This window comes from Pimephales promelas, chromosome 10 (assembly GCF_988280905.1).
Source record: "Pimephales promelas chromosome 10, fPimPro1.hap1.1, whole genome shotgun sequence".
NCBI lineage: Eukaryota > Metazoa > Chordata > Actinopteri > Cypriniformes > Leuciscidae > Pimephales > Pimephales promelas.
Window position 1 is genome coordinate 23,180,408 of NC_142778.1, and position 13,901 is coordinate 23,194,308.

At 35.6% G+C, this 13,901-nt stretch overlaps 1 protein-coding gene across 3 annotated transcripts in view; it reads left to right on the forward strand.

Annotated features, from left to right (window-relative positions):
* Nucleotides 1-13,901, forward strand: part of sema3ab (sema domain, immunoglobulin domain (Ig), short basic domain, secreted, (semaphorin) 3Ab) — a 113,844-nt gene that overhangs the window by 83,344 nt on the left and 16,599 nt on the right. For all 3 annotated transcript variants that reach the window (XM_089116327.1, XM_089116328.1, XM_039650420.2), the window contains 5 exons: nucleotides 3,217-3,377; nucleotides 6,300-6,362; nucleotides 10,322-10,441; nucleotides 10,680-10,773; nucleotides 13,628-13,747. In XM_089116327.1, the coding sequence (XP_088972453.1) occupies nucleotides 3,217-3,377; nucleotides 6,300-6,362; nucleotides 10,322-10,441; nucleotides 10,680-10,773; nucleotides 13,628-13,747 (558 nt within the window). The remainder of the gene's footprint in view (nucleotides 1-3,216; nucleotides 3,378-6,299; nucleotides 6,363-10,321; nucleotides 10,442-10,679; nucleotides 10,774-13,627; nucleotides 13,748-13,901) is intronic.

Sequence of the window (13,901 nt, forward strand, 5' to 3'; positions counted from 1 at the left end):
TATCGGCAGACCGATATTAGGCATTTTCCAAACTATCGGTATCGGCAGTTATAATGGTCGATAAATGAATATTTCAAAAATAAAATAAAAAAGGACGAAACACGCTTGAACCATGTCATAAGTGTTGGAGTTGTATAGTTTGTCCACCAGAGGGCACTCTACACCGTTCCTGTTGGCAACACTCGTTGAGTTGGTCACGATACATACATTGCTTGAATAACAATTAAAGGAACATCCCCATCAGTTCTCTTAACTCAAATAAGCATGACAAAATTTGTGACTATCATGTCCAGTTTAAATAAATAAATAAATAAATAAAATATCGGCCGATATATCGGAATATCGGATTTAAAACCCAAAAATATTTGTATCGGTATCGGCCTTCAAAATCCTTTATCGGTCGGGCTCTATTGCAAAATGCATTGCTTTGAACTGCAGAGTTGTATGTCCAATGATATGGATCTATGCAAAAACATGCATTTCACTTATGATATTTGGTTTACAGTTTTGCTAATTAGCTAATGTTTTAAGCTATGAATAATATTGCTCTGTTTAACACATTTGACCATGTTTAAACAATAGTTCACCTAAAATTTAAAACATCAATTGCTCATCCTCAAGACTTTTGTTCAGTAGGCTAAGTGAAGATTATGTCCCTTCAAGTCTACTGACCTAAAACATCTTCATTTGTGTTCTGAAGATGAACATACTTGTGGGTTTGGAACGAAATGTCTGAGGACAAAATTTTCATTTTTGGGTGAACTAACCCTGAGGACACAGAGATAGTAAAAAAAGTGTTTGATTTTGTGTGTGTTCTCGGTTAATGGGCAGATTATAGCTTTCTGAACAGTTTGTATTTTAAGAGGCACCGTTTTTGTCTTAGAAAAAGCCTGAGTATGTGTGTGAATGCACACTAAAGTGATGGCGAGATGAATTCCTGGTGTTTCAAGTGTGTCTGAGTGTGTAAAAGGCATTCTAAATGTTTTTTAGTCCTGGTGCCAAATGGAAACACCACAGGCACTCCAAAATGAGCTCTCTAAACCCGAGTGAGAGATTCACTGTCATTCTCTCTTTCTCCTCTCGTCTCGCTGTCCTCTCCCAGTCATCTCAACCCTAATCTTAACCTCTCGCCATCCTGCTCTTCTCTTCTCCTCTGTGCCACTCCACGGATTTTTTTCTTTCCATTCTCACACTCTCCTCTTTCACTCTTTAATTTATCCTCTTCTTCCTCTTTTTCCATTCAGGCTCTTTGAAAAAATCTTCTGTCACATTGAATTCTGTTCTGACATAGAAGTTCTGGAGAGCTATTTAAATGTGACGGCAGGGAAAATCTTACTTCCCTTAAGGACAAATGCCGTAACTCTTAAAGAAATAGTTCACGAGAGAAATTCTCTTGTCCTTTACTCAGCCTCGTGTCATGGTATGACTTTCTTTCTTCTGTGGAATTTAAGGTAATGTTATGCAGCATGTTCACAGTGTTCTTTTGAGTTCAGAAACTCAAAAGTGCTCTCTAACCCTATTAAAAGGGTATAAAAAAATCCATAAAATTGAATCATTGTTATTTTTACTAATGGTTACCCATCATTTGTCATAGTCTCTAATTATTCTCACACCTTTACTGCTTGAAATTCTTCCTGGTGTTTATTAAATATTATTTTAATTGTCTTTCTGCATCACACATGCTTTTTTTTTTTTTTTTGGTCAAGTCACCTTTATTTATATATATATAGCGCTTTTTTACAATAGAGATTGTATCAAAGCAGCTTCACGGTGATAACATGAAAATAATACACGCACTTTGTTTCTAAAATTGCGTCATCATCCACCTGAAGTAAGTATATTAAATGTCCCCAACTAAGCAATTCAAAAGCCAAGGCAACAGTGGCAAGGAACCAAAACTCCATCAGGTGACAGAATGGAGAAAAACAAAAAAATTAAATATTAAAAAAAAAAAAAAAAAAAAATTAAATTAAATATTCACAATATTTATCCAGTTCCATCTGGTTGGAGGTCATTACGCCGGTATGGAACGAGTTTGTTGAGGTGTCCATGAGGCCTTCAGGGATGTGTTGTGGTCATGTCCAAGCGCAGGTTCACCATCTGATCTTGACTTAGTAGTCCTCGGAATAAATGTAAAGACTAACTTTAGCGTATAAATGCCATTCTTCTTGTGATGTAATGAGTACATCGGGTGTTGTAGGAAGTGTGACCTAATCTATGCAGCCTAATAGTAATCATTTAGCTGAAATGAATAATATAAATGTATAATGTTCTATGAGAATGCCATAAAAGTAATGTGTTTTTAGTCCAGAGTGTCTCTGCTTCCCGGACAATGTTGAATGGGCAAATGTTGGTCTCTTTGCTACGGCTACCCGTGATAATTATTCCCAGTCTAATGAGGCAATAAAATAGATTTGTTTGAGGCAAAGAGATAAAATTGTTAGTCATTATTCACTGAAAATTCACTGTAGCCAGATATCGTCTCTGCATGCACATTTTCAAATTGAAATGTGAAGATAACATTTAAATATGTTTATCACACAAAGCTCTGCTGCATGTCTTCAGAAGGCTTGATAGTTTGTCATGGTATTTTTATTGTGCTTTCTTGTGGCTTGACAGCCACCGTAGAATGATTCTTTCAAAGTGATGTTTGAAACACAAGGATGAGTAAATGAAAGAAATAATAAAGAAAGAAAGAAATTAAATAAGAAATCTCTAGCAAATGTGTCCCATCAATGTTTTGAAGCTACTTGAAACTAATTTATACAGATTGCTCATGTTTTTCATGGCTTGGCTTCATTCAGTTATTTGCTCTATGTAGAAAAAAAAAACACTGTATAAAGAACAAAAGCTAAATCTACAAGCAAATATCTATGTGTATGCTTGAGCACCGCCAACTTTCCCAGCTGTATTTTAGCCAAAACCACAGTCACACGTCTCACACACACTAGAGGAGAGCTGCCGTCCCTGCTGAGCTGTTCGCTGTCAGTGCCAAAGTCCATCTTTCAGTCTTCCCATCAGCCTTATAACTCTCAAATGAAGATCAAACATCAAGTTTTTGCATATTATTGGCATATTTGAAAGCTCAGCAAATGTTTATTTAATTATACTCTCAGTGTTTGCTTTCGAAGTTTGTTGAAAACCATTTCTCCTGGACAAATAATGTGCAATAAATCCTATATACAATGTTTTTTTGTTGTTGTTTTTTCCCCACAGAAATGTTGGAGTCCAACAACCTGCTCACTTTCAATGGATTGGCCAACAGCTCTGCCTATCACACATTTTTATTGGACGAGGAGAGAGGTCGGCTTTTTGTGGGGGCAAAGGACCATGTGCTGTCCTTCAACTTGGTGGACATCAACATGGACCAGCAACTGGTAAGAAAAGGGGGTTAGAAGAGCTATTAAACCATTTTTGGTGAGCAGCACTGCACATAGGACATCATTCAAATTAAATTGATGTAGATTTGTTAGTTGTATGGATGTGCAAAGCCGTTTTCATCCGTTTTAAACCGTCACTGCTAACAAATTAAAGCTAATACATTTCATATAACACAACACATAACACATAAAAGTTCTATGTAAAATAGATGTACTTTTAGTCTCTCTTTTTCTCTTGTTTTCTCTCTCTCGCTCTCTCTCTGCCCATACAAACATGAACACATCAGCACACAGGGGGATCTGTTTCTAGCGAAAAGAGTATGAATATTTCAGAGTAAAGCTGTCAAACTGATCACATAGAGTCTGGCTGAGAGCTGCTATCCATTCACCTGGATAAATAATGAACAAAATAAACACAGCGAAGTACAGACAAACGGTACCAGGGCAAAACCACAGCCCACTTTAGCTTATATACTTTATAAACATAACCTTCACAGAACAAAGGTAACATAAATGTTACCATATGTGGAAATGCAGGATATATAAGTTATCCTAAAAAAATTACTTTAGTCAGATATCTTACAGGGGCTATATATATATATATATATATATATATATATATATATATATATATATATAGCCTTGTATTATAGCCAAAAGTTTGAATTATACTACTATTTTCAATATTTTTCATATATTATTTAATACAGTAATATTGTGAAATATTACTACAATTTAAAATAATTGTTTTCTATTATAGTCTACTTATAACCTGTGATACTTTTTTTTTTTTTTTAAATAACAGCTTAAAATATAAATATTTTGTACCAATACACAACCATTCAAAAGTTTGGGGTCAGTCATTTTCTTTCTTTCTTTAAAAAAACAAAACAAAACAAAAACTGATGGAGTATGCTAAATTGATGCTAAAGTGACAGTAAAGACTTATAAAAAAATCTATTTTAATTGAATTTAATGTTGTTCTATTTAACTTTTTATTCATCAATGAAAAACAACCAACATTTCCAACATTGATAATAAATCAGCATATTAGAATGATTTCTGAAGAATCATGTGACACTAAAGTCTGGAATAATGGCTGTTGAAAATCCAGCTTTGCATAACAGAAATAAATGATATTTGTTTTAAGTATATTAAAATATAAAAGTATTAATTTAATTTGTAATAATTCTTTCTGTTTTTTGATCAAATAAATACAGGCTTGATACGCATAAAAGACTTCTTTAAAAAAAAAAAAAAAAAAAAAAAAAAAAAAAACATTAAATTAGTCGTGACTACATTTTTTGACCAGTATTCTGCTATTATACTATTGATGCATAATTATCTACGTTATAATTATGGTTACTGCATAGTAAACGGTGTATCAATATACGTAGACAAAATACAAGTGACTTGTATTGCCTACACACTATTAGGTAAACATTTAGAGAGGCAAGAATAATTGTATAGGATTCTGGTGTACTCGCAACTGTCTACAATGTTGTACATCATATCGATAGTATCATGATAGAGTGATTCTGAAATTGCCTACTCTATTCATTGTCAGACAATTTGATTTAGGCCTACGTTATATCTTGATTTAGACCTATGTGTAACAGAACAAAGTGTTTGTTTACCTTCGCTGCGGTTGTGCCTGCCGACCACACACACTAGCCTACTCTAGAGTTTTCGACCTTGGAAAACGGAGGCTGAACTCTTTAGTCAAGTCCGAAGCAAGACAGTTAACCCACAGCAACACGTTATGTCAACGGCACCTCAGACTGACAGAAACGTAAATAAGCGTGAATTTAGGCTAGGCTACTTTAGTTTTGTACACATTGCCATGTTAATTATAATCAAATGCATTTTTTTTCTCCACAATATTATCATTGATATTTGTTTGATTGAGTTTGATAAAGGGCAGGGGCTCGAGAACCAAAAGCCTCTGCACTGCCATCAGGAGCTGTATTACTCAACGCTCTCCAGCCACAGGGAGAACGTAACTCGCTGTGACAGCAGTCCCATAGAAACTAATACACTTCCATTACTTTTCCCCAATGAAGCCCTCTTACACAATTTCTAAGATTTACACATCTGTAAAGTTTTTTTTTTTTAAAGAAATTAATATATTTTTTCATAAGGATTTCATCTGTTACGAAAATGAATAAATGATGTTCATGAAAGAATAAAAAAAAGTTTTTTATTGAGCAGCAAATGAGTATATTAGAATGAGTTCTGAATGATCATGTGACACTGGAGATGAGAAATTATGCTGAAAATGTAGCTCTGACATCACAGGAATAAATTTTATTTTAAAATAAATTCACATATAAATCTTTTATTTTGAATTTTTAATAATTGTTCACAATATTAAAATTGTTACTATATTTTTGGTCTAATGCAGCCAACTCCAAACTTTTGTCAGAAAAAAATGCCGTCATACATTCAGAAGTTTCCTTAGACTATGTTGAAAATCATGTGCAATATGTATGATCTATGCTGAATAGCCTCTCATGTGTGAGTAATAAAACTAAATTTTATTATTATAAATATTATATATACACTTTTTTAAGATTGCTAAATTCATTCCAAAATGGTTATCAGTACTTTGATGTGTGTGTTGCACACGTGATTAAAATTGTAAATATGTTCCTGCTTAACTTGTTTCTATGCCACATTGCATATAGTGAACTGCTGCTTCATTCGATTTTAACCAGTTTTTAGTATGAAAATGTGTATTATTTATTAGCTATAAACAACTAGGTTGCTACTGTGGTTCTCTGAGGGTTAGACAACCAGAGCATAGCTTTAAGGAAATAAAAAAGAGTTAGGTTATACAACTAGAAGCTTCCAACAAAAGATGTCCCAGTAATCTTTCCCCTTTAACTTTCTGTCTCTTTCTCTCTCTCTGACTGGTAGATATCCTGGCCTTCTTCACCTTCTCGAAGAGATGAATGCAAGTGGGCTGGGAAGGACGTCCAGGTAAGTGCTTTTCTTTAGCTTTTTGTTTTTTTTAAATTCTGTCCCCTCCATAACCCTGAGATCTGTCGGATAGACTTCACTGATGCATTGAATTGCTTGTTTGTCTGCACCATTCCACCTTCTCACTGGTTCACCTCTCATATATTTCTCTGTATAGCACATTTTTTTTTACTGTATGTGTGATTTATAAACAAGATGAAACTACAGAAATGCAGGGCATAATAAAGATTATGCACAAGAATTTCGCACTTTAATAATGTTTATTTTACCAAAACCAGTAATAATGATATTTTCCCACCCTTTTTAAGAACAGAATCTGTCGATAAAGTCATGTTTGTGACTTTTTGCCAAACCGTTCAGAAGTTATAAACAAAAAGAGCTCCTGACCACTAGGTGACACTGTGCTGAAATTGTTCAGGTAGCCTCCGGTCAAGTTTGGTCAGAAGCATTGCTGAGATATAGCCGTTTATTTTGGCTTGCTCTTCGTCGAATTCGTTTGTGTGTTACTCGAGAACAGTTTGACAAATCAACTTGAATTCCATAACTTTTTGACTGCATGGTCTGAAGATGATCTGGTTCGACATTTGTGAAAATCAGAGCAACGGCCTAGGAGGAATTTGACAAGTTTTTTTTTATTTTTTCCCCGGAAAATTCGAAATGGTAGTTATTAGCATAAACGTGAGTGCATTTTTAGACAGTTGGTGGCACCCAAATGGATTGAGTTAGAGACTCCAAATTTTCTATGTTGACAATTCAAGCTGTCTTCTATTTGTGTGCCAAATTTTGTAACTTTCCCGCAAGCTGTTCTATGGGCAGCCGTAGATTTCCAGAGCGGAAGAAGAAGCAATCCGCTAACAATTACAATAGGTGCCGCATCATTGATGTTTCGCCTCTAATTACATTTTAAAATCTATTAAAATAGAAAAAATTTATTTCAAATTGTCACAATATTTTACAGTATATCTGCTTTACTGTATTTTTAGTCAAATAAATACAAACGAGACTTCTTCAAAAACAATATGTCTACATAGTACTACATCAGATTTCAAAATAACAAAATACCTTTTTTATTGAAAGTAAATGTAATGTTAATGTTTTTTTAAATGTAAAAAAAAAAAAACAGGAACTTTTGACAGGAACCTCTGAGAAGGTAAAGCTGAGCTTGTCTGTCATCCATCTGTTGCTTTCACAAACAGTGTTAAAAGTTTCTCCCAAAAGATAAGCTCAGCAGATGTCAATGAAATGATGAACAAAAAAACAAATCACTGAATTGTGGGACAACGGTGTGTAAACACTTTCCAGGCATAGCTCTCATAAATTCCAATGCAGATCCTGCCCGAGGCGCTGCCTTGAACATATAGAGCCATAGAAAGCAGCACTCGGCCCTGTTAGCATCATAAAGAGACCATAAGGTTGGTTGGTTCTCAATGGTGCTTATTTGAATTGCAATAACATGCATTGTGTGAGATTTTGATGTAAACATGTCTCAATGAATAGCAGGGTACTCACTGAAAGATGGCTTTTATGTGAACAGAGGAGTCCCGGTGAAAAGAGACAAATTGACTGAGGCTTGTTTGAAGTGAAGTGGGACAATGTCAATTTCAGGCCCTTTTGATGGACGAGGAAGGCAGAAAACTGCTGGTTATGTTGAAGGATCTAAGCCGAGATTTGTAAGAAACAAAAAAGGAGTGAGATCAATGATCATCGTGGACAAAAACTTCCATTTATGTTGGCGGCAGTGCTCCATGTTAGGTCAAATAGTCTCTGGAAATGAAATAAACTTATTTTTAACTAAATTACTATTTATATAATATTTTATTACATTACATTTAATTGCATTACATTTCATTACAGATAGGCCTTGGTAAACCCAAGATAGAAGTGTGCATGGACAAAGCAACCTTTTAAAATCTCTAAAAACTGATTTTCGTATTGGTTATTGTGCAATTTCACTATCAAACAAGGTGCATGGAAATAACAAACCACTATAAAGAATAGAAACCAGCAACACTGATTGGAGAACTTAAATTTTAATTAAAACAATTAAAATTTTTGTCCTGATGACATGTCGGTTTAAATAAGTATAAGTATAAGTATTCCCATTAACAAATACATTAACAAATAACTACTTGTATACAGTGTAATATCTGTTTGTTTCATTGTACATATTTAGTTTCTGCTATCATTACAATATTGATGGGGTAGAATAAGAAGCCAGATCTTTGAGTCACGTATTATATGTTGTCATACTTTTCTTTAAACCTTTTCCACATCGGATGAGTCACTTCAGTCCGTTCCAGATGAGGCTTGCTCAGACACGTGGCTTTAACACAACTGAGGAGCTTCTGAACATACACACACACACACACACACACACACACACATTTCCATAGGCAAAATCCCAGCTCAGAGGCTACAGTGCAGCTGACAAACACACACAATATCCCTGAGAGTATAGGCCACTGGAGCTCTGGATGCCCATAACAGGGTTTCCCTGCAAAAGCACTAAACACCCTGCTGAAAAACAATTTCAGCTGTAGTAATATTTTCCTTTTAATGAAGCGCTTTGTGGGAGTGTGTTGGTCAGCTGTGAGCCCGTGCCGCTGTGTGTGGAATTCTGCTGCATGTGTGAGAAAGCAGGATTTTGATGCATACTTACAGACGTTACATCCTTTTGCCACAATAAACAGGGGACTTATTCAATATTATAGGGCAAAAGATGATTGGATTAGTCCACAGATTACAATGTAACAAACACATCATGCAACATTAACCTACTGTATGTTTGGGCCCTATAATATTGAAGGTTATTGAGGAATATTGAGCATTTGAAAGTCATGGTTTGTGCATGTATGAATAATTTCCCCTCAATTTCACACGTGTCCTAGCAGAGTAATTACGGGTTTAGGTCAGTACATTAGTTGTGTTCCACTAACTAGATTGCTACCAGAAAAAAAAAGTTTAGGGTAAGTAAGATTTATTTATTTATTTATTTATTTATTTATTTATTTATTTATTTATTTATTTATTTATTTATTTATTTATTTATTTATTTATTTGTTTGTTTGTTTGTTTGTTTGTTTGTTTGTTTATGTTTTTGAAGGACAGTTATACTTACCAAGGCTCTATTTATTTATTAAAAACACATGTATGTACAATATGTAAAATTCTTACATTTTAAAATAAATGTGTATTATTTTTTTTCAGGATTCTTTGATTAATAGTTATTTTATTTTAAATGGATTTTTTTTTTGCATACAAATGCATTTTTAGCTTTATGTATATGTAAAAAATATAGGCCTATATACAGTATATATATATATATATATATATATATATATATATATATATATATATATATATATATATATATATATATATATATATATATATATTGCTATTTTGGATTTTGTTGACATTAAGTGTGCCCTTAAGTATAAGAGTACCCTTAAGTATCCAAAATACTTGTGCCAGTGTGTTTGTGTTCGTACATGGTAGCCTATATGTAGTCCTCATGAGGAAAACGGCTTGTAAATCATACTAAATTAAGTGTTTTGAAAATCTAAAGATTCAAGAGTTTTGTGTGATGGGTAGGTTTAGTGGTAGAGTTATGGAATAGTACGGTCTGCACAATATAAAAATCATTACGTTCATTGGAAGTCCGCATAAAACATGAAAACGTGTGTGTGTGTGTGTGTGTGTGTGTGTATGATAAGCTGTCTGTGTCTGTTGCCATTTGTTGACACAGATGGGATGTGTTTATTTATCTGAGAACGCAGTGACGACCGTGAATCATGAAATGCTGGTGCACCACTGATTTAGTTTGCTTTTCTCTCTGTCAAGTTCAAGACCGTTGTTTTGGAAGTTTCTGTTGGTAAAATATTGCCTATATCAATATAAATGTTGTTTTCTGATCATTAAATGCAATGTTGATGTTGACTCTTTCGCTCTCTCTGCAGAAGGAGTGCTCTAACTTCATAAAGGTTCTGCAGCCGTTTAACCAGACGCACTTGTATGTGTGTGGAACAGGATCCTTCCATCCCGTCTGTGCTTATGTGGAAGTGGGCAAACGTCCAGAGGTAAACTCATCACATCAGTTAATCTTTCACAGTTTATCGGCTATTCTATTCGGTCACATTGTTGTGTGACTTTTGATTATTTAGTGGTCACATGTAAGACCATAAAATTTCTCCTCCCTGTAAGCGAATCACTGAGCAGCCTTTCAAGAAGTGTTTAACAATGAAACGTGAATGAAACTTGATGAATGTTTCTTTGTGGATTTGCGTAAGATTGATTGTGTGCTTGTTTTCTATCCAGGACAGCATCTTTCGCCTAGGGTCGTCAAACTTTGAGAATGGCCGTGGAAAGAGTCCCTATGACCCCAAACTGCTGACTGCTTCCATGCTGATTGGTGAGTGTGTGAGACAATTTGATTTGTTTTGCTTAATATTTCATTTAGTGTAATCCCGTCACATTTGACGGGACATTGAAGTCACACTTGCGACCAAAATGTAATTTTATAGGTTCTTCAAAGGGTTGGTGGATGTATTTTATTCAAACTATAAATTGGAACGATATGTTCTTCACTTTTAACATGGGTGGTGTAAATAGTCACATGACCCCATTGCCCCTCTGAAAGATGTTTGTGTCAGATCCATAAAATGAAGCAAGTAATAGGTTACTGTAAAATGTAAGACCAGTGGAACTGATAACACTGAAACATATTGGTATCTGACTGATTCAATAATATAATTATTTATTTTACTATATTTCTCCATTCTGGACTTATTTCATCATTTTGTGTTCATTTATATAATGTATATGAATAATAGTAATAATAATATAAATTATTATAAAGTAATAATAAAGTTAAAATGTTGCTATAATTACAAAATGTTACAACAAGATATATATTAAATACAAATATTTTTTCCTATACTTTACTATACTTGTTGTGATGTCAGTCTGTGTTCCCCTGTCTTTTCATATTTATCAGTTCCCTGTCATGTTTATTAGTCTCCCCAGGTGTTTCAGATTAGCCACGCCCCCTTATTTTCTAACATTGGAAAACGGCATTTTCGTAAACACTCCCCGTCCACACTAGCGTTTTCAGATGTTTTCCGACGTTTTAGGCTATGTTTACACGGAAACGATTCTGAAAAGAAAACGCAAAAGTGGCGTTGCGTCATCACTTTTTATTCTGTGTTTAGACGAGCGTTTTGTGTGGGAAATCCGCGTGCAAAAAGGTGACGCAAAAGTGTATGAAATTCACACTTCAGGCGGCTAGAAATGCATACTACAACAACACCAAGTCCATACGCCTGAGTACAACCTTCACTGTCAAGCATACTTTTGCGTTTTTACCGTTTACACGGGAACGCGGTGGTGGAGCGTTTTTAAGATTTCCACTCTGAAGGGTGGTTTCACTTTTTTTGCGTTTTTAAGCCTCAAAAATGCCGTCGCGGTATAAACGAAAGGCACAGCCGATAAAATATTTTTTACGTTTTCACCCGCGAGCGTTGTCGTGTAAACAGGGCCTTAGTGTGGATGAGAAACTTCTAAAATTCACCTTAATCGGCATGCGTGAAACCTCACAAAAGCTCACCGAGATGATACAGATGGAAAAATAACAACTTATCACACAATTCTTCACACAGGATCACTTTATTTAGCAAAATATCTCACTATCACTGATGCGTCCAGGTGGCACTCAGTCACCATATGTTTGGTCTAAAACGCAACACGATGAGTACATTTTCTGTCATCTGTGCAGGACTGTGATATGAAGAGTGTACAAAGTAACACATTTTATCATCAGTGTAAAAGTGAATAGCACTAACAGGCACAATACCGGTAAACATGAATATCTAATTGGTACAACATGGATCACATGACTAAACTTGCGTCATCATTTTCAAATACCACTGGCTTCACAGTCCACACTACAACATAAAAACGACGTCCAATTTGGAGAGCGTTTTTCAAAATCTATGTTTTCATTGCCATCTCGGTGTGGACGGAAGGCCAAACCGGAGAGAAAAACATATGTTTTCAGATAAAAACATATTAGTATGGACATGGCCTTAGTCCAGTCTTTAGCCCCTTTCACACATAAATTCCGGAAAATACACGGATAATGTGACCTGGCATTTGTCCCGGGATTGTTTGATTTCGGTTCATTCACACTGCCAGTGATTTCCTGGGATCTGTGAGTGCGTTCACACACAACCTGTAAAGATCCCGGAAAGGCACATGACATCAGGATGAGATGTGTAACGTACCCGTCGAAAACATGTACACTGCAAAGCTGGTGAACGTTCTCAGCATCAGTGCGGATAGTGAGGAGCTCCTGGTTTCTGCTTTGTTTCAGTTTGCAGACATTTGTTCGTCCTTTCTTTGTGGATGACGAACACAAACTTTCTTATAAGAGCAACAGAGTCGCGCGATGGCACGAGTGTCGTCACTATGACACACCCCTTACGGCATTGGTCCTGGCTTTTGTTCACACAGCGCGCGTTCCGGGACTGATTCCAGGAATGTTACTAGGTCCCCAACCCGGCATCGATGCCGGTATCAATCCCGGGTCGTTTTTGCGTTCACACAGAAGGCGTTCTGGCAATTTCCCGGGAATTTCCCGGGATCAACGCATTGTGTGAAAGGGGCTTTTGTGAGTTTGTGTGTTGTTACTATCGATGTTGAGTGCATGTGGATCCTCGTCGTTTCTACTCCATCATGACAATAATTTACTTCACGTTAATTTGCGTTACTTTTCTTTTTAGTGAGGTATGAAACCAAATTGGGAAAATCTAGGTTAAACAATAATAATACCTATCATTTCTGGTGTCCACACACACACACACACTGTAATCCGAATGTGTTTTGCCTTGGTTCATGTGTTCTGAATGGAAACTCAACACCTTTGATTAATGGTCTGTCTTCAAGATGACCTGGGCAGACTGTTCCTCTGGTTTAGTGCTCTACCTACAGAGCGTTATACTGTTAAATCTCTCGTCTCAGATTAAAGGTCACTAATGACACACACACAGTCCAATTCTCTCAAGCCATCCCTTAGCGTGAAATTGCCTGTGAGTGTTGACTGTCACACCTCTTTGAATCGTCTTTGAAGCCTTTTATTAAAGTTTACAAAACCCATATTGAACTAGATCCTCTGGCTGCCGTCTCCTGATATTTTATTCTTGCCATCCACTTTGAACTCACATCAACCCTCCTGAATATGAGTTTTAATTGACGTTTTTGATCATCAGATGGGGAACTGTATGCTGGGACATCAGCAGACTTCATGGGCCGGGACTTTGCCATTTTCCGAACTTTAGGCAAGCACCATCCAATCAGGACAGAGCAGCACGACTCCAGATGGCTCAATGGTGAGACATACAAAAAACACATTTACACACAGCACTCATTACTTTTTATATATTTAAAATTAATGCAAATAGATGCATATACTTTATACACATCCACTACCATTAAATAAATTTAATATTTTTAATATAAGTTTCCAATGCTCACAAAGGCTGC